Source organism: Porites lutea, chromosome 9 (genome assembly GCF_958299795.1).
Source record: "Porites lutea chromosome 9, jaPorLute2.1, whole genome shotgun sequence".
Lineage (NCBI taxonomy): Eukaryota > Metazoa > Cnidaria > Anthozoa > Scleractinia > Poritidae > Porites > Porites lutea.
Window position 1 is genome coordinate 136,103 of NC_133209.1, and position 21,339 is coordinate 157,441.

Below are 21,339 nucleotides of genomic sequence, written 5' to 3' on the forward strand. Positions count from 1 at the left end.
AACGCGCGGGAGCTGGTTGTTGAGAGGAGAAAACGACTCGAAGCAATCGGATGAATTTCAGGCTACTACTGGTACAGGCTAGTGCAAAAGGGTCTTTTCAAATAGCTCTAGCTATTAGAACCGTTCCGCCGAAGAATGCCACTTTTCTACCGATGTTTTTGCTAAACACTATCCTCTCCCTTGAATATAAGTAACAAGAATCGCCAAAAGGCCATTTTAACTGGGTTGCCAATTTTCCTGGGGGAGAGGGTGGCTGCAACAACTCAGGCCACTAGGCTTGTCGCTGACCATTGCTTGACATGCATTGGAAGCCTTTTTTTAGTACCTTTTCAAATTTCACCATTGTGAACAAAAATAAGCAAGTGAGCCATTCTAAGCAGAAAATCCTCTCTTGCAGGAAACAATAAGAGTTATTTTCACGCACCCCTCCCCCAATCCCTCCGTCCCCCAAAATATAGTGTGAGACTGACTAATTTGACCTAACCGGAAATTCCAAAAATTATTGTTCTACAGGTAATAAAACGCTGTTAACAACAAGGAGTACATTTCTTAATTCTGGTTTTTAAACTCTAACAAAGCAAATTAAATTTAAAAAGGTTTGTTTTTGTCTGATATTGCGTTATAAAGCCTTTCTTTTAAACTGTACAAGTGAATATACACATATAAGTTGAAGCTGAAGTTGAAGTTGAAGTTGCCTGATGAGTGTGGTTCTATCATTTCAGACCATGCGACACAGCAGTGTCGCAATAAACGATCGATGATTTTTTTTTGACGCGATGTTCTACAATGAGCACATTCCCCAGGACGTTCCTTTCCTGTAAGGAATGACCTTTCACACGCAAAGCAAGAATCGCAATTAAAAAAACTTCAACACAAAGAGAAGAGAAAACTTACAAGCGACCCATCCTTCCATCTTCTGAAAATGGCACCGATAAAAAGTGACAGTGATAGCTTGAGAGACGTCTTTATTCATTGGATGTACAGACACACTTAAGCCACAAATACAGAGAGAGTATATGCATATACTAGAACCGGCTCCGTCTATAACCGGCGCGCGCTACATGTATTTCGTGTGGCACGTGCGCGAGTATGCAACCTAGGTAGCTAGGTTTAACGAACTTTTCAACGGTATTTAGTCTTGTAGTAGGACTTGTACCTGACCTGCGGTCAGGCGTTTTTTCAAAGAGCGGACGAGGCGAGAGGAAGAGAGACATAAAGGGATTATAGGGAGATGGGGCGCATGATCTCAGGCTAACTTTGTACCCTGAAGAAGGCAGCATTGCCGAAACGTCGGTTAAGACTCTTAAATATAAACAGCGTCGATTTCTCAATTTTTCAAGTAAACATCGGTCTATAACCGTATTTGAAGTAAAAAGATAGGAAGAAGGAAAACTAAACGTCATTGGTGTTGAATGTAAATGGTATTTTTGAGCATCACATTTTGATGGTCAATACCATTTTCAGGTCTGTAGCCGTCTGTAGTAAGTTTTGTTGATTGGTTCTTAGGATTGTGTCTCAAAAACTATTCTTGAGTTGCGCCAGAAATCGTTCTTAAAATAAAGTGGTTGGTGAAAACGCCGCAACACGAATAAATAGAAGTTGTTCGGGTTATGAGCTCTTATCCCGCACGGATGACATTCCAAACTCCACCTAATTCGCATGCCAAACGTGCTGCAAGTTCTTTTCCGGTTTTGGCGGCTCAGCGGAAACTGGATCACTTTACATGCAGTAGATTCAAGATGGCGGCTGCAGCGAGTGACGCAGCGTCGATGTTAGCTGAAGCCTTACAGAAAATGGACGGACTCATTTCTGATGACCAACTTATAATGGAAAGCTTAAAACGTCAGTATCATGGTCATGTAACAACCAACAATAGAATTCTCTCCCTAGTGGAAGAGCTTAGGACTCATGTCGAAGAGTTGCCTATTGATACCAGGGCAGCAATTGAAGTTCCTGAGTCAACCGTTGCTCTTCTCATTGATTGGTTGAGATCTATGCAGGTAAACAAACTGATAACTTTGTTCGCAGACAATTTACCTTTATTTTTACTTGCGTAATTGCTGACGAAATGTTTGTTTGTTTGTTTGTTTTTAACTTTTATATTCAATTCCTCATGTAGACAACCTTCAAAAGTGAACGACATCAAGGCGAGCCTTTGACAAATGGTGAAGCACATATTTCGTTGGTCAGTAGATTAGAAGCGGAAAAAGAATCGATGATCTTACAAGTTAGTGTTCTTACGGATCAAGTAGAAGCTCAGGGAGAGAAAATAAGAGATCTGGAGTTTACGAAAGAGGAAATGCAAATAAAATTAGAAGAAGCAGAACAACTGCTTGATAGCGTGAGTATAGAATTAGTCTCGCTTGCGTAAGCAGCGAGACTCATAATGTGCAACCTGTTTTTCTTCGTATTTACGACACAAAAGGGGGTTCATTGTGCGAGGCATTCCTAGCTGAGGCCCGGGAAACTGGGAATAAGGATCGTTGTGTAACCAAAGCCACCCATGTTTTGCGAAGAAAGCTTAGGAAAGATTAAATAGAGAGCTTTTCGAAAACATGTCGGTCCATCGCTTGAAAGCTTGATTACTATGGAACAATTGAACACTGTACTGAGTGGTCGAAAAAAAAAAAAGAAGAATCTTACCAGGGGAGGATCCAGGTTTTTTGTTAGGAGGGGGTGCACTCGTCTCTTGCTCTACTTCAACACCAATAAACCACATAGTTTATATTTTTTTGCAGAATCCCAGTTGTATTAGAAAACCGCAGGTCATCTCGGGGGGGGGGGGGTGCGCACCCCTACACCCTCCCCCTAGATCCGCCCCTGCTTACTTAGCAAAACTGCGATGGTCAGATGTTGTAAACTTTCATTGTATGCAAATGAGTCTTGTGATGAGGACGCGGTTTATTTTCGGCAATGATTGAAATGATGTGCCATGTAAATCACTTTTTTGATCGCTGGTAATGTTGTAATTTCTCTGGATTCAAGGCCCTTGAATTTTCGTGTATTTATACACGCGTATATAGCCTGCGACAGCACATGTATTTCTGGTCGTCGCTAACACGCATACTAAATCAATTCAGAAACAAATAAAAAGTAAATATCCTGAAGAATGCTTAACGTCGCTAAACTAGGAAGTACAAAACCTTTAGTGAGTAAATCCTGTTTTGTGTAGAATTAATTGCCTCCTCATTTCTCGATCTAATCTCCAAGCAAGTGAGACTGAACACCGCTGTAAGAGTGTTCTTGTTCCATTCTATGATGAGCCGTTTGGTGTGTGGGCAGGGTCACATACATCCAAATATTCATGTTACAATGAAGTGATTAAGAATCTCAATGTGATTTCAATGTAATTAAAAAAAACTTTCATCTCTGCGAAACAAAATTTTCTCCTCAGGAGGGATGGGAGCTTGACACTGGGAACAGGGGTGCCACCAATGGTTCATCAGAACCTTGGCCAATACCCCATCCTGTTTAGGACAAAAACAAAACCTAAAGTAGGAAAGCCAACACAGTCCATTTAAGAACCTGTTTAGGACAGGCAAAATATATTGTATACTCTGTTCTCACTGGTGGCTAAAAACCATGCAGGTTCCTGTAATAAAGGATTACAAAGAGGGTTAAAATTTGTTTGTGTGTGTTCTTTGGGAAAGTGTTAGTAAAACACTGTTTATCTATCAGTTTTCCCGATGGTGGGATATTGACGAGAACCACATAACCATAATTTGTGGATGGCTTGTGTCAAGAGAAAACTGTTTGTGAAAATAAATCAAATTAGAAAAAAATTAAAGTAGAGATTGAATTTGTATAGGTAATAGCATGATTTGTAGTGATATTTCGTATAAATACCACAAGTGGTATTTCGAAATTGTTATACGTAATTTCACGAGCCGTTAGGCGAGTAAAATTTGAGACAATTTCGAAATATCACGAGTGGTATTTATGCCAAATATCACATACAAATCATGATATTATTTGTTTATAATACTACCCGCAAAAGGTTTGTAATTTTCACACGTAGGTATTTCAAATTAAGCTGAAATACCACTGCTCTAAGCCAATCAAATTGCAGAAATTTCTCATGTAGAAGTATAAACATTTTAATATTATGGGTTGCTATTATTTTGGTCTTTAGGAGGCTTTGAAGTCATCAAATCTGTTAAAGAAAAAACTAGAGTTGGAGACAGAGGTTTCTTCACTACAAAAAGCCCTGAACAAAGTAAATCCAGGAAGTGGTTCAACAGAAGGCACGGTACGTTACTCTTATGGTATACATGTACCTTTCATCATGCCCAGCCCAGCCAGTATATTGTGTCTGTGGAAGTTAGGAGAGTGACCTTGTGGTGTTTATTGCCCAAGGCTGGTGGGGTAAAGATGTTGACCAGAACAAACCTCAAGGATTATAACTCTCACCTTGTAAAAGACAGACCAGTAAGCTATTTACATGCATGGCAGAGGAGTTGTACTTGAGCCCCCCCCCCCCCCCCCCCACAAAAAAAAAAAACAATAAAAGCAAAACAATCCAGCTAGTGAACAGAGCGGGACCTGGACTTACAATGTCCAACATGCTAACTACTTGGCTGCACAGCCTCTTTTGACACAATGCTGATTAATTTTGTTCACCATTTTGTTGGCTGGATCACTGACACTTACTTGTTGTATATTCTACAGGAAAGATATGAAAGCCTGTTAGCAGAGAAAGACATGGAAATTGAAATGTTAAAAGACCACATTGAGGTGCTACTAGATGAGCAAGAAACACTAAATAGAGCCGATCATACAGAAGGTAATAAAAAGGTACAGATAGCTAGCGGCTTCGCTTGTTATGTACTGATGGCACAATTTTTGCTTAATAAATTGGTCCTAGATTCCATCTGAGTACACTTGCTAATTCATAAGAATTCTCAGCAAAGGGTTCTTAGGTTTAACAAACATAAGCTCTAATAACTAGGCTTGTGAACCTTCTAAATTGGTGAAGTGCCTTTATTTCCACTTAATTAAGTAGTAGGATGCTAAGTGCTGTACATGCAGACTGTAAATGGCTGTTTCTATTCCACCACCAGGTCAGCCCTCTATGGCTTTGAAATCACAGCTGAGAGAAAAAGGTATTTCATGTTGCAGCTATAATCATTTTTACTAGTGGAAGTTTGAACATGCTTCTAATTAGGAAGCTTACAAAAAGTGGTATAGCATCAAACTCAACTGCGCTAATAGGTCCTTTTTCCTTTGATAGCCTCAGAGGTAAACCAATTGAAAATGGAAGTTGACTCCTTAACAGCATCTTGCCAAGAAAAGGACCAACAGTTACAGGAAGCTCAACAATCAATTCTTAAGTTTAAAAGAGTGAGTGATTCCTTTAACAGGTTTGCTGATTTTACAAAACTTGCGAAAAACATGAATATTAATGTTTTTAAGGGTCAGAAGTAGCTTGTACTAGTTTTAATAAGCCTCCCGTTGATTTGGTTATCATTTGGAAGTATCGCTGTCCTGTCTTTATCTGGCTCTATGTAGTAGAAGCCATGATGAGAGTTCAATGATGGTTACCCCAAAAAATTGAATGCATATTTGGATGCAACATCTTTCCCAGGATTCTCTTCTACTCATCAGGAGAGAAGTCTTGGAACATTAAAGTTGATTTGAACTCTGTGATTCGTAAAGAAATAATAGCCTTATGAAATTGAAGGGTTCTCAGCTCAGCAATTTGACATTGTCAATGATATTATTGATTTTAAGATAGAAGAGATGCTTATGAAAGCAAACCAGCAGAAAGGTTCTGATGGAAGCCCGGTTGTTTCACTAGATGGTATGGACAGTAGCAGTGTTCACAGTGCAGATGCTTTGACAACACCTAGCAGTACAAGTAGTCCAGAGCCATACGGCCATCAGACTCCAAGTTCTCACAGTCGGCCTGGACTGCTTACAGGTGCCTAGCTAACTTTCCACCATAATGATATCTTAAACCTCTCATTCATGTTCACTGTCCATTGGTAACGTGCTCCATGTTCCTTTTTCATGCTCCAGTTAACCTATTACCTCAAGCTCAAATTTGTTTAAGTTAGTGCTGGTATGTTGATGTGCTTTTTTTTTTCTTCTCAGAATCATATACTCAAGCAGTAAACAATCCTGTGACACCAAGTTTAAGAGCCCTTAAGACACAAACCCCTCCAAGTCCATCAAACAGGAAGAGACATGGTATTAGAACATCATTTGGCAAAGGCCTTATGAAACTAAGAGGACATAAAAGCTCAAGTGAACCTAGTTTAGGTATGGGCTGTCTAATGTATAGCAAATTTTGGTGCTATACTGTTGTACAACGAACTTGGTTTTTCTTTTCTCTTGAAGGTTCAATTTGCCCAAGTTTTCAAGGAGAAATCACTAGGACTTTACGCATATTGACATCAGTGTAGAAACCTCTTTAAAAATTCTTTCACAATTAACTGTCTCCATGAAACACACAGGAGCTTTGGACTTAAGAACTCCATCTTTAATTTATGATAACCACCCAACCTTTCTTTGCTGCTTTTTGCTGTAGAGTATTTGATTGCACACAGTCAAGTTTGGAAATCACAAATGTGTCATTTCTGTGGTTACTCCTTTTGATTTAGACATTGATCTACAAAAATCATTGGATTTCTCCAGAAAAATAGGATTCTTTAAATGATAAAAGAAAGTACATGTAATACAAGGATACTATACGGGTAAGTTAAATTTAAAAACTTGTCCTCTTTTTGCACTTCAGTTGCGACAGATCATGCAGATAAAGAGCATTTACAAATAAAGGTACAATGTGTTAATTTGTTAGTCAAATTTACAAATTCATGTACACTGTACTGTCACTAACTTGAAAGGAATATAAAAGCTATTTGTTATAATATAGTAAAAATAATAATGATAATTTTATGTAATAGAGCTTTCACAAAAAATTATCCATTCATTTTCTAACCCTGCCCACCAGTGCTCAACTTGGATTGTGCTATACTCACCACGACGTGCAAAGTTTTGGGAGACATTATTTCTATTATTAGTTAGGGGGAAAAGTTCATCAACCTCTTATTTCCTTCAAATTTTCAGTAATAGGAGTTGTAAGTGAATTCCTAATTTCAATTCTTGAACAACAATCCTCTTCATCAGATGTTAATGAAACTGTTACATGACTGTAAATGTAAAGATTTTTTATTGTGCTGAGTGGCGAGAGTTTGTCCAGCATCTAAGAGATTTTGTCACGACCGGTAACCCAAGATAAATAACTATACTATATGCAAAACAAGAATAAAAAATGTCAAGTTAGTTAATGCTCCTACCTTCTATTATGTTCATTTTGAAATGAGGGCATGATTCTCAACTAATACAAATGCCTGAAACAAAAAATTCAAATTGAACTTAACAGGGTTAAGACTCCCAACTGGCCAGAGACAAACTAGTTGGTTATTTACAGGCGTAGCCAAGGATTTGAACTCGGGACTACCATAAACAAATCCAGCTAGTGGTCAGGGTGGCACTTGAACTCGGGGCCTCCAAATTACAAGTCCGGTGCTTTAACCGCTCGGCCTTGTTGCCTCTAAAGGTAGAAGTAGGATGAATAGTTACGGCTTTTAGATTTTTTATTTTTCAGACTTTTAGGTATTTCAGGCAACAGCAATTTACCGTCTGTTTTCTTTAAATTGTCTTTTGAATTCACCCCATAGATGCAGCATACTGTACTGGTATTACTTAACATGTGTCACCTCTTGTGGAGAGCTGAGTTGTTCTCAGTTTAACTGATCTTGTCTGCTTGTCCTTGCTTACTTTAGGACATTGCTAAAGAGCAAGAGAGAAATCCTTCTCAGAATCAAGACGAGGAAAAGAAAAAGAACTTAAGCAAATTTGGAAAAGCATTTATTAAGTAAGTGACTGGACTAGTCTTTCTTGATTTCTATCAAATGCATTGTATTATTTTTTTTTTTATTAGAGTTACTGGTATATATTAAAAAGCAGCTAATTAAGATCAAGGAATAAAAAAGTGAAATTTTTCTCCCAACAGATTACGAAGGACAAAATCTCTTAGCATGAATCCTAATGAACGCGTTGGTCCTGCGGTGAAAACTCTTGATCTCAAGAGATTCACCAATCACAATCACAGAGATTATGGGTAACTAGCACACTATCAATTTTTTTAAAAGCTCTTGTCTTGTAATATAGGGTCATGACTTTAACTATCAGGATATAAAAAAAGTGTTATACCAGCAACTGATGATAAACTCAGTTTGATGAAACATGCAGACTGCTGTGTGGTTGTATTAAATTTTGTGTTTCTTATGGTTTTCTTGTTAACATTTAAAAAAGTAGCTAAAACGCATTTAAGCTTGTTTGTGTCATACTATTCAGTGACCAGCTGGAGCTTCCATTTGGTCAATGGAGTCCACAGATGGTAGTAAGCTGGTTAGATGATCTTGGATTAGGGCAATACTCTTTACAGTGTGGCCGGCATATAACCTGTGGTCAGGACCTACTAAGAGCATCACCTTCCCAGCTTGAAAAAGACTTGGGTTTTAAGAATCCATTACACAGAAAGAAATTACAGTTGGCACTACAGGTTTGTTTCTTTGTGTAAGTTTAAAATAATACTTATACCCAAGAAGCCAGAGACTTTTTTATGCACAGTTTGGCTTCAGCTTCGAATGAAGATTTGTCAGCATGCTGCTAATCTAAGGCATCCTCCATTCCCCATCCCACCCCCCAATGTGAGGTAGCACCTAGCGTCTTACACCCAGGGAAAGTAAAATGACTGTAAAGTACATCTAGAATTATCACCTGCCCTAGGAATGTTTCTGTGAGTACGTCATTTCCATTCTTGTATTTAATGTTGCAATCATGTATGTGATTTGCTTGATTTGTGTCTATATACAGGCATTAGTTTCAGAAGGTCCAGATGTTATGGGCAGGCTAAGTAATCATTGGGTCTTAGGTATGTTCTGAAATGAGAAATATATCACAAAAATTTTTCAGCAAATTGGGTTATAGTGGACCTTCATGCGCACATGAGCGGAGCCCCATACCTAAGAAAATGTACACCTGTCCACCTGTCCGTCCACACCCCAGGGAAACCATTGTGAAATGTCAATTTTTTTCTAGCTAGTGTAAGGGCCTGTAACCTGTGTTAACCTGATAATATACATCTATATCATGGTCAATTGACAGGTGTCAAAACAGGGTATCCGCTGACCGGTGTTGTGGGCTTAGATGCCAACTCATTGAGGCCACATGCTTTCTTGAAGTTTTCTGCCTACCAGTTGTTAGCTTTTAATTGATCATGGGCTCAAGTTTATGTTTTTCAGTCACATGGGTTTCCAATAAATTGTGTTCTTTTCAATATTGTCAAGTTCACTGTCTGCAGTAAATTTAAAATCCATAAACGGAAGCTTTGCTTTTACCTCTGGCAAAATCTACATATTAAGTATATGTCTGAAATATCATCACTCAAGGAGTTCAGTAGCTCACAGCCACACTGCCTATCTTAAGGCCCTTTTGTGACCAAATTAAGTATTAGCTGTTAATATTTTTGTAAAGTTTGTGATATAGAAGTTTCCCAATTACTTTTTAGGTTGGCTTGAAGATATTGGCTTACCACAGTACAAAGATGCTTTCAGTGAAGGCTCTGTTGATGGGCGCATGTTAAACTATCTCACATTTGTAAGTAAAGAAAAAGAAGAAAATTCCAGTATTACTAAAGTTGTTGGTTCATGTTATAAATACAGATGACAGGTCTTGATGATTAACTTAAAAACAAGTTATTCTGAACACCCAGTGCTATTGAAATCTGTTTAAATTTCCCGGTTCTCTGACATAATTTATGAGAATCTATAATAACCAGTTCTTGTGAATCTGAGAGGTACAAGTGGACCCTGTTCCTCCTAAACCCTATATATTTGGAGCAATGAGTATTCATGATTTAAGTATAAATTTTAATGTTTGATTTTCTTGTGTAATGGTAGAGTGACATGCTTCATCTCAAGGTACATAATGCACTTCACCATATCAGTATCAAGCGGGCCATACAGTGCCTCAGGTAAATTCTACTTTAGTACCTCATGCCTAAGCTTTTTATCTTAAATATGAAAACTTGAAAGCTCCCAACTGTTGAAACTATACATGTTACACAATAACATTTTTAAGTGAAAAAACACCACCCTTCTTCGTTGTTCTTTTTTCAGTTTGTGAAGAAATAATTCTGAAATTCATATCAGCAACTAAAGCTAAATGGGCTTTGGAATCTGTTTATTTACTTTTCCGTTATGACAAAAGCAAGTTCTTGCATATTAAATAAGGATAATTTTTTCAGTATGTTATTATTGTGATGTTACTGTTGTAACTAGTTTAGTGTTGTTTTTTTTAAATTAAAACTTGTCTGACGTAATATTGGTTTTTAACAGTTTATGTGGCCAAAACCATTTGAAACTTTTGTTATCAGAAATATAAAAGCAATAATAATAAAGCTTTATATCTTGAGTAGGAGTGAGAGACTTGTGGGTGTATGTATTCTGGTTGGGAGGGAGTGCTGTGCATACCCCTCTATTTCACCTTGCAATCTACTAATAATTGAAATTCTGCAAAAATAATGCTCTTATTTAGCAAGTTGTAGTTAAATCAATGTTCATGTTGCAGATTACACAATTTCCATCCAAACTGTCTGAAGAGACATCCTGTGGATGAGGTATGGTTTCTTAAGCCTCCATCTACACTAAATAATCCACAATACCGATAAAAGCATAATTATATTTTTAAAAAAAACTTGAGTTATTTCCTTGAAACCTGGCGATTTCTGTATGAGTGACTGTTACTTCAAGTCTTAATGACTGGTAATAATAGGGTGAAACTAAGTCTACCATTAATCAAACATTGTGTAATTTGCATTTTTAAAGGTAGACAGAATAGCAAAGGATAGACTTTGTTGTGTGTTACATTTTGCTCTTTAAGCTGTCATATATGATTAATTTTATTGCTTCAATCATTTTCATGTACAGTAATATCCAATTTCTGGACAATCGCAAGCAATAAACCTGTGCTAAACAAAGGAGAAATAGGGTATATAATTCTTGGTATACTTACACTGAGGCATTCAAAGTAGCCTCTGCATATGTTTCTTTATTTCTTTACTATTAATTTCATTTAGTCATGGTTAAAAGGTGCTGATGTATTACTTTGGACAAATGGCAGAGTCACAGAGTGGTTGAGGTTGGTGGATTTAGCTGAATATGCACCAAACCTCAGAGGGAGTGGTGTGCATGGAGCACTCATGGTAAGAGCTTATGTTTGTTAACCCTTGCTGAAGTAGGATGTGTTGCTGGATCCCTAAAGTACAATAATATTATTGTACTTTTGGCATCCAGTTAAAATTATTTTAACTGCAGTCTGATAACTTAGTTGACAGATAAAATGAAAGAAAATATTGTAAGTACTCTTATCATCTTCTTTCTGGCACAACATATCTCTATTGGAAGATGATGGTTGTGAGCTCTATTTTAATTAACTAAATAAGTGGGGTTTTTTCTTCCAGGCCTTGGCCACCCCTCTGAGAGGGTTAGGGTAAGGGGTGGGGTTTGAAGTTGGAGAGTTTACCTTGGGCTGAGTTACTTGAAGGATGATTAGTACAAATCCAGGGCTGGTAAGCATATGGCAACTCATAATATGTTCGCTAGTTCTCTAGTTAATTTAAGTTAACCTGGATTTTAGAGCTAACTGTGTGGGCTTCAAGCAACTGACAGCCTTGATGTGTTATGTCCTCACGAAACTACGGTTTCCTTGAAGACATTATTTGCCTGTCTATTGAAAATATAATGGGACAAGCTAGTAACCTGCATGTGCAGGAAAGAACAGTTTATTGAAACTTACTCAGTGATGTAGCTAACTTCTTGCAAGTCAAAGGTAAACTTCTATTTTACATAACATAATCTTTTAACCTTTAATTCAATTTACATTCACACTATCACTTACAGATTCTTGATCCCCGCTTCACGGCAGAGAGTCTGGCAGCATTATTGTCCATCCCAACTAGTAAAACACTCCTTCGAAGGCATTTAGCAACTCACTTCCAGTCACTCGTAGGAGCAGAGTGTCATTGTGTGAAGGAAGAAGCTGCCGCTGACCCAACATTTCAGCAGCTAATGCCTGGCATCAAACACAAGGTAGAGTCAAAACATAGTTGACTGCTTTCTTGGATATTTTAACTTCCCTTCTCAGAAGATAAGGAATGTCTAGCTGACTTGAAAACATTTCCCCTCTAAAACACAAACTGTAAAAATTTATATCCAACTGAATAGCTAATGCCTAGAATGTTTCTGAAAAGAACTAACTTGAATTGGGAAAGATATGCAGTCCAAGATTGGTGTTTTGAGCAAGCCGCAGTAATGTTTTTGAGACAAAATTATTATGTTCTATCATATTTATATTTCACCCTAGAAGATAAAAAAAAATCATGATTTCAACATGTGTTGAGACAAATCATTCATCAACTGTTGAGTTTGTTTTTGTCATCCAAAGAACCATATTTTCAGTACAGTTGACTAAATTGTTTCACTTGCTTGTCCGGAATTGTAATAGATTGTGAAAAGGACAGTATCTTTGGGTGCTCTCCGGAAGCGTGGGAAAGGGGACCTGGAACTGGATGACTATGTATGTCCAATGGACCTTGAAGTGCCTCCAGCACTAAAGTCTTATGTCATGCAGCGAGGTAGAAGGTCAACTGACCCCATCCGATCCAGGATGAGAAGTGATGATGAAGGCAGTCTTCAGGTATTTACAACCATCTGCAAGAATGGTAGCTTTGAATGAGTACTAGATTATGTGGCAGAGCTTTTTGGTGGAGTGGTCAATTTTGAAAGTGCAATGAAACGATAATTATTACTACATAACGACAAGATACTTTCTAAGCTGGCTTATCAGTTCACAAGTGTGAGATAATTTTTTTATTTTTTAGACTGATGAACATGTTTCAGGAACAATAGGTGCCTTCTCTCAGGAACTTGACTCTCTAACAGTAAGTACTGACATTTGTTTTGCTAATAATTGCAGTTATTGATTTATTGATTAAATCTGTATGAAGAAAGTCATAAGTTTTACAGACTGATAACTGGGATTTCCTGTTCACCAGATCTCAGGGATCACTTCACTACATTGTATTTGTGTTTTGATTATCACTCATAGTCATTTGCATTCTTATGGGTCGGCCAACCTGAAACAACATCACATTATAATAGGTGTTACAGTGTGTAAGATTCAGATGCGCCTAGAGAAGGGTGTCCATTAAGGAGAAGATCTGGAGTCAGCTTTGCTGTAATACTTTTCTATTTGATTGTTTTCACCCAACACAGTTCAAAATAAGAAATTCTACACCCAAGAAAAAAAAACAGCAACAACAACAGGAGAAAGGCATTATTGGCGAGGAAAATACTTTGGGAATCATTTTAACCAAACTATTATTTTCTCCTTTGTTCCATTTTGTAGCACATGTTGAAAGAAGAAAGACATAATGCCAGGGATGCCCTTATCTAGTAAAGAGTGTTTCCTTTGACTGGTTGCACTGAATTTCCTGTCCACGAAGTAAGGAGCATAACAGAGAATAACAGAGGAACTGCTTTGTCAACAGGCCTTGACAAAACCTGGATCAGAACAGATTAGGTCAATCCCTGTTGTTCACTATATGAGAAAAGATTGCAGGGGTTGATCTGATCTGTCCAATCCAGGTTTAAAAAATGGTCCTTGTCAACTCTCATAGGAGCTAGTTGCATTCTAGCAATCAAATTTTTTAATCAGCATTGTATAGATTAGATTTTAAATGGTTTCCTTTTGCAAGATACCACATCTATTTTTTTTGCATGCGTGGCTTCACAAGCAGTCCACAAGAATTGAATACTTCATCCTGATTGGCTAGTTCTGTTATGCATATATCGGGCAAATTAATTTGGCCCATTTATATGGTTTGCTAGCCATGCTTCTGTTGGTTAATAGATGATGATGAGGGAATTGGCAAGAGGTCTAGAGAACAGAGTTGTTTTCTAAACAGACTAGGTACTAAAGCTAAAGATATTTTATAACCGTACCGAAATTCTCTACATTTATATGCTTATAATAGTTTATTATCATACAATAACTAATAAAATTAAGTTGACACACTCTTCTTGGGAGCATGTTTCTTATTTTGATTTTGTTTTTTTTGTATTTGCTTTTGGAGAAAAATGTATTGCAGAGTTTGCTAGTTTTAAAATTTGCTTAACTTCAATATGGTTGGTTAACATCCAACATATCAAATCTCAGTGTTACAAAACCAACTTATTATATAAACACCAATGAAATACCAGGTGAGCTTTCCCGCGAAAACTTGATATCTTCACATGGGAAAATATCACCATTGCTTTGGCTTCATAATAAATCGCGCCTTCCACACCAAAAGACTATTGAAGGTAAATGGTTTTGTATTTCACTGGTGTTTATATAACAAATAGAACATGACATGGCCCCTTGGAGATACAAAATTTCTCTTCGAGTGTTGAAAAAATATTTCACTTGTTCGGTACGCTCACTCATGAAATATTTTTCAACACTCGAAGATACATCTCGTATCTCCGCGTGGCCATGTAATATCCTCTATTTCACAATCCTTCATCCTTGCCAAACAATTATTACTTCCCAACCAAACTGCTACAAAATTGTATTCAACAATGAGGAAAAAGGAAATGTTCCAAAGATTTTATCTAAAATCCCAGGTGACCCAGGCTTTGTATAACAGTACTGCAAAATAGCGTGTTTTTATGTTTATGGGGTGAAGTTCCAATCAGAAAATTTGTACAAGGATTACCGAATAATATCCACGAGTCTTACCCTGTAGTTAATTGTTTTTGCCCTTAATGCTCAGTCAGAGGCTCAAATTCCCCCTCCAAAGACAAAAACTAAACTTTGTGGTAAGTTTCATGAATGGAGTTTAATTCTTCAGAAAATTTGTCACCAGATTTTCGTGATCTTCATCCCATACAAATAAAGTACTTTCAGTATTCTGATTGTCTTTAAACTGCACTAATAATAATTATTATGGTGTACTAAGTGAAAGGGGAAACACTTTACTGTTCTGCATTTGTTTCTGAGGATTGAAAATTAGCGGACCATATAGATTAAGTAATTGGCCAACACATCATATTGTTCAACATTTATTTCTGCGCCTTTTACAGTCAATTATAGTAATCAGTTGCTCAACATAATACTCAAAGTCTTTGATCAACATAATCATAGATACATCACACTACTGGTAATTAACTGGAAGCTACCTCAAGCAACCTGTTTCACAAGCGAAATATTCTGAGTACTTCCCATCAAAAGCCTGAACTGCAAGATGCCTCCTATTCACTAGCAAGGGTACAACTAGAGGCCATTATTGTTTTGATCTACACAAAACAGATGCAATCAACTGTTCCTCTTTAGAAGCAGGACAAAGAAATCTAGCACAAAAACTTGAAATGCACTGAAGCCTACCGTAAACTGTTGGTGTTATTAGCATCATTCTTAAAAACATACATATCTGTATAATAATCATCTTTTTCTTGACAGTGCTGTAGAATTCTGGAAGTAAAATTAATGAGTAAACCCAACTTGGAGGTACCATAGGCCTGTCAAACAGAGCTTAGACAGGTAAGGTGCACTAGCTACCACTCATATGAAAATGAGTATAGTACTTTGCATGTGAATGAAATTATTTTCATATAACAGACAGGATGACTTACTTTGAATCATTTCAACCCAGAAAAACGCTGGCAAATTCCCGAAAATTACTACATTCCTGAAAACAGAAGACCAGACTAAGAAAAACATCCACCAAATCAAATAATGTGACCTGACAATTTCTCACTTGAAATATGATGATGGTGGTTTTCTCAGTGTGTTATCTTACTATTCTTTGTCAGAGTTTGAATATCCAATGGTGTGGACATAATATTCCTTGCTTATTTCCTTGGTTAGACACTGTTCACAATCACATTATGGGGAGTCTTATCAGTAACTAATACTGACATAAGTAAGGGCTGCTACTTTCAGAATTCAACAGCATTCTATGAATAGACCCTTGTTCTTACGTCAGTGATAAAAACAAATCTTAAAAAAATATAAAGAACAGAGCTGTAGATTGAGAAAAACAGATACATCCCATGCTGGAAGCCTTAGATAACATTGATCATGACATTTCAGTTGCATTTTGTAACAAAATAATTATTATTAAACGTAAACCTAGCTGTTGTTTCAAGTTAATTACTTGCACACTTTTCAAGATAAAAATCAGTCAAGCCAGTAGTCCTATAAGACACAGCCAGTTCCAAACTTGTAATACATTAAATTGAAGTGTTATAAGAGAGTAGATTACGAAGAATTTTTTGTGACTAGAATTAAGCCGACAATCAGGCCATACAATCCCAGAACTTCTGCAAAAATCAAAATAAGAATCATGCCAACAAATAAACGAGGCTGCTGAGCTGTTCCTCTGACGCCAGCATCTCCAACAATACCAATGGCAAAACCTGAAGCTAGACCGCTGAATCCAACACTCAAGCCTGCACCCAAATCAAGAAAACTTCTGCAAAAAATTAATGGAACCAAACGGTCAAAGCACTGACATACATGTTTTGAATACATAATGTACAGTAGTGAACATGGACCTAACAGGAAGTTCCCCAGGAGGAAGAAAGAAGTTTGCACAAGTTCTTACCCTTGGGTCCCCAAGGGAAGCTAATTAACACAGGATTTCTATGGGTGCAGTTGTTGCAAAGTTTATCAGAAAAAAGGAGAGCCCTCTGCCCTAGGGTTTACCTGTTCATTAATAGTTAACTATGCCTAAGCTGCACTTAACATGTGAATACACAGTGTGCATCATTTTAGAGAGATGTAGTTTCACGTTTACGGCAAACAGCAGAGTTAAGTTGAAGATTTCTCCACATAGGAAATGAGCAGACTAAAACAGTCTAAAATGATTCTTATGGATGAAAATAATGTGAAACTACTAATTATATTCTACAAGTTAGTAAAGAATACTCAAAGACAAGTCAAGAACAAACTTGGTCACGTGGCACAAAATTCAAGTTTGCCATTTCCCAAAAACATGAAGCTAAATCTCTGCTATTGTTGGTCAATAACTCCCAACACTGTTGGACGTTACATGTTGGGTCTGTTTGCAAATCCTGTTGAATGGTGTTGTGTTGAAACCAGTCAAACGCTCAGCTACGTCCAAATGGAAACACAAACTCTTAACATTGTTGGGCCAGCATGCTGGGAGTTGTAGTGTCTGTTTGCACATAGAGTGAGGATGACAAGTCCTTAAACTGCTCATTAAAATTTACAGTTGAGTTGAAGCATGCTTTATGAGGAAGAATAGTTTTCATGATCAATGAATAGCAACAGTTAATGCACATGGATTTTTTGTGTTCTGAGAAATCTGTTTCAATGCAATTTTGTTCAACTTTCTCCCTTTGCTTTTTGAGTGTTTTCAGAGGTACTGGTTAAGTTCACTTTAAAACTACCTCTACAGTACTTTATCCTTTGGAAATAGGAATTTATGCTTATTTTGACTTGTAGCACGATACACATGTACATCAGTGTAACATAGGGCACTTTTATGAAAATGAGTAAAATATTCCCAAACCATCATTACTTGCCAGATATTAAGTAATTAACATCAAAGAAACATATTTGGAAAATTTTCATGGTATAATTCTTGTCTACAGCTTATTTTAGAAATTACCCAGAATCCTTTTTGGGCGTGGCATCTGACTTTTTGGCTTGCTTAGCATGACTATTATCGCTAAAATACAACAAATTTATTAAGCTCGAAGTGCTTTTTGTCTGCCTCTTTCTTTTTCTTGATCTTTTCTTCCCTCCACAGTTATTTGAAAGGCTTTTCTTTTCGGTATTCATCTCGGTATTGTGTAACGCAATCGTGACGTCCACTCTATTTTTACCTCACGTTTTCCCGCTTTTTGCCCCTGATTTGTTATAAAAACACCCCCAGATACTAAGGAGAGGTTACACAGGACTCCTTCGATGTTTCTTGTGGATTTCGGCTGGAAAATGGCTTGAATTCAAGTTTCATTTGGGAAGTTCTCTGCTGCGAGTGTGGTGGTAATTCGATCGTTACGCTTAGACAAACATGGCATTCAAATGGAAATGTGTTTCCGATTCACCATTTGTAGAATTTCTTTGTTTTAAGCCTACTGAAGACTAAAAACCTTACCAGGATTTGAAGACCAGTAACTGAACTGTGTTGCAGCTGTGTATCAGCGACCGTTGTTAACTAGAGGCTGAGATACAGGTTTTCTTTTGGGTAAGTAATATTTAATTTCACACATCAAAAGTACACAACAGTTTAGTTTCCGAACACGAAAATTCTTTATTTCTTCATCGCCGTGAGTAATCTTTAAAAACCTTTCTTACTCGATGGTAAACAATTTTATGAACTTTACTCAGACGAATTATCTTCTTTTGTAGGTGCGTTTGGAAGTCGCTAGCCTTATATTTGTAAGGCATGGAGCGCTGTTGGACCTTGAGCGTTACACAGGCACTTAATGGAAACCGTCCCTAGAATTATAATTCTCGTTATTTGAAAAATAAATGCAGAGAACTGTAATTTTGCGTATGGTGTCGTTTTTTCCTATTTAATATTTCTGCTCTGTTGAGTTTTCTTTATGAGATAGTGTTAAGGGTGAAATTTTACTTTTTTAACTATTTCATGCAAATTAGCTGTTACGCGTTACACGCAGATTTTGTAACTATTTTCTTTCATCTTCAAGATTTTTTTGTTCCTAGGTTCTTCCAAATGATATTTTTTTAACATATCACTTAACTACAATCCTTGTTGAAGTAAGGTAGAAAGTTTAAATGAAATCCGTCATTAGCTTGCAAAGATATAGGAAAATATATTGGAGCAACCACTAATGTACATGTGTATCGTGCTACAAGTCTTTATATACTCCAAGTACATTGATTACCTTCAGTTAACCTAACAAAACTAAATGTACAGTTTACATAACATAAATGGTGTGGAACCAAATAATAAAAAAAAAAATGGATAACCATTTAATGAAACTCTTTTTAACGAAGTGATCATACTCACTTGTACAGAGTGTAGTCGGTGCTAACTGCAAAAAAACACAAAACATCAGTTTGTCACAGTTCCTAACACCCTCCCTTGAGCTAAAATTGCAAGGGGCTTTAGTATTAACCCCCCCCCCCCCCCCTGACCCCCCCAATTAGAGTGAGCATTTTGTCTTGTGAATACAGTTGAATCCAGATAACTCAAATCTTCTTGAAAAAAGTTTGAGTTATAGGGAGTATGAAGCAAATGACCAGAAATAAAAAAGAAATTAAGTGAATGGATTGAGAGAGAATGCAAGTATCATGCAAACTTCACGTTAAGGGCAGCAAGAGAAATAAATAAATATTTTGAAAAGAAAATTAAACAACAAAGCCTGATTAATATACAGGGATGGACACTGAATTTGAATTGGAGTGACATAAAAGTAAAGACAAAGAATTGACACTATTATTTATAAATAAATTAAATGTTTTAAACTTCAGTCTGTAATTTTTGTTTTTAACCTGTTACGTGCTTAAAACATGATTCGAGTTATCGAGGGTAAAATTATATAGCAATTGTCTGAAGGGAAACAAAAATTACTTCAAGTTAGCAGAAGGTTCAAGTTACAGTAACCATGTGAAAGAAATTTAAAGGAAATCAACTTTGGTTCAAGTTAGCACGAGTTTCAAGTTATCAGGAGTCAACTGTACTCTCATTGTCCAAGGTAGTGTGTAAAGACATATGAGCATACTCCAGTTCACTTAACATTCATTACCAACAAAAGTGCAAGACTACACCACAAAGAAGTGTTCACAAAGTACCAGAGCCTGTTCCATTTATTGGAGTTATTAGAGAAGGAGGGCTTATAGGGTTAATTCTGCCATTGATTAATTTACATGCAGTGTCTATTCAGGGTTCTCATTAAGTTTTGAAGTAGACAGCTAGGATGTAAAAGTGGGCAGCTTGGCAATCGACAATTGCTGAAAGTAATTTTAAGGTCTCACTCTTGTATCTTACTCTTTATACCCAAAGAGGACGTGGCTCAAAATTAAAGGTAGCTAGTTTTTTGAGTGGTTACCAGCACTTTAAAGATAACCCTGCTAATTTAGTTATATTTTCTATGATGGATGATGTCAACCACCCCCAAACCCAACTGGTTCCCATGAGTAAGATAATTAACCTGGCATGTTAAAAGTGTGAGCTGGCAGGCCTCTTAATTCCCTTTGTATCAAAAACCAGCTACTATGAACGGTTTATGAAGTAGAGTAGATCAGTTAGCTCAAATGCTATTTATATATGGCCATTAAATTACCATAACTGAAATTTGTTTCTGTATTTACATTGCTTATAGCTTTTAAATTCATGCAATTTCTATCTTGCCGATTATTTTGAAATTGCATGTGTGTGTTTTCAATGCTCCTATGAGTCACGTGGGTATATAACCTATCTGTGTCTAGAAAAGCCACCATCTTCTATTAAATTATTTAAAAATAAACGTAAGCTTAACAGTAAATACACTTGGTGTGTAATATGTTCATAGTAACTTTTCACCAGTCTTAAGAAAAACAAATTCAAAATTTAAAAAAAACTTTGTAGTAAATGCAAAAAGTTCTTTTTGTGTACAAAACATTTCTGAGTCATGACTTCATGCAAATGACAAAAACTGTTTTCAGTCGACATTTTGAAATGAGACTACTCCTGTAAACAAAAAAAAAGTTTCATTTTTGCCTAGACAAAAAGATCATTTAGTTTTGTTTGTAAAAATATTTATTAACAAGCAACAGTTTGACAGTACGGTGAGTGAGGTTAACAAGGTTTCATCGCATGATCAAGCCCACTCACTTCCATTGCCGATAAGAACAGCTACAACAAGACCATAGATAGCGAGGATACCGGCCATAACTACTGGAATGATGGACTTCACAATGAGTTCTGGTCGCATCACACTCATGGCAGCAATCCCTGTTCCACTTTTGGCCGTCCCATAAGCAGCACCTAAAGCTAAAGAGTGTTCATACATAAGATCAATTTCGGCCTAGAAGATTCACGACTTATTATTAATCACAGAACACTTACCACTAAATACCATTGCGGAAGTCGCCCCCATGACTCCGAAGAAGGCCACATAAGATGGTTGGTCAGACATTTTCTCCTGGCAAAAGTTTTTAATATCAAATGTAGTATGAAATGACGAAACACCAGAAACACCAGCTGCTAATCAATATGGCGGCGAGCATACAGTTAATCATGTGATAATATCA

At 36.9% G+C, this 21,339-nt stretch overlaps 2 protein-coding genes and 1 long non-coding RNA gene across 4 annotated transcripts; 2 read left to right on the top strand and 1 right to left on the bottom strand.

The window, feature by feature from the left end:
- The first annotated feature begins 1,735 nt into the window (after positions 1-1,735).
- On the top strand, positions 1,736-14,149 carry LOC140948818 (liprin-beta-1-like). 2 transcript variants are annotated; one of them, XM_073398092.1, is made up of 21 exons: positions 1,736-2,000; positions 2,120-2,341; positions 4,133-4,249; positions 4,669-4,783; positions 5,061-5,102; positions 5,231-5,340; positions 5,731-5,920; positions 6,094-6,261; positions 6,737-6,777; positions 7,788-7,879; positions 8,018-8,125; positions 8,362-8,569; positions 8,884-8,941; positions 9,578-9,666; positions 9,969-10,042; positions 10,639-10,687; positions 11,147-11,272; positions 11,970-12,158; positions 12,574-12,765; positions 12,950-13,009; positions 13,477-14,149. In XM_073398092.1, exons 1-21 carry the CDS (start codon positions 1,740-1,742, stop codon positions 13,522-13,524), a joined length of 2,559 nt encoding a protein of 852 aa, XP_073254193.1. In that variant the 5' UTR covers positions 1,736-1,739; the 3' UTR covers positions 13,525-14,149. The 2 variants fall into 2 exon arrangements, with proteins under 2 accessions (XP_073254193.1, XP_073254194.1); XM_073398093.1 differs by lacking the exon at positions 4,133-4,249.
- A 1,008-nt stretch (positions 14,150-15,157) lies between these two features.
- LOC140948715 (V-type proton ATPase 16 kDa proteolipid subunit c-like) lies at positions 15,158-21,331 on the bottom strand. The gene is made up of 4 exons (XM_073397983.1): positions 21,155-21,331; positions 20,921-21,079; positions 19,115-19,139; positions 15,158-16,585 (listed from the first exon to the last, which is right to left on the bottom strand). The coding sequence occupies exons 1-4, from the start codon at positions 21,222-21,224 to the stop codon at positions 16,372-16,374; spliced, it is 468 nt and encodes a 155-aa protein (XP_073254084.1). The 5' UTR covers positions 21,225-21,331; the 3' UTR covers positions 15,158-16,371.
- Positions 17,933-18,628, top strand: LOC140948716 (uncharacterized). The gene is made up of 2 exons (XR_012167082.1): positions 17,933-18,325; positions 18,490-18,628. It is a non-coding gene; the product is annotated as an uncharacterized lncRNA (long non-coding RNA).
- Positions 21,332-21,339: the final 8 nt, after the last annotated feature.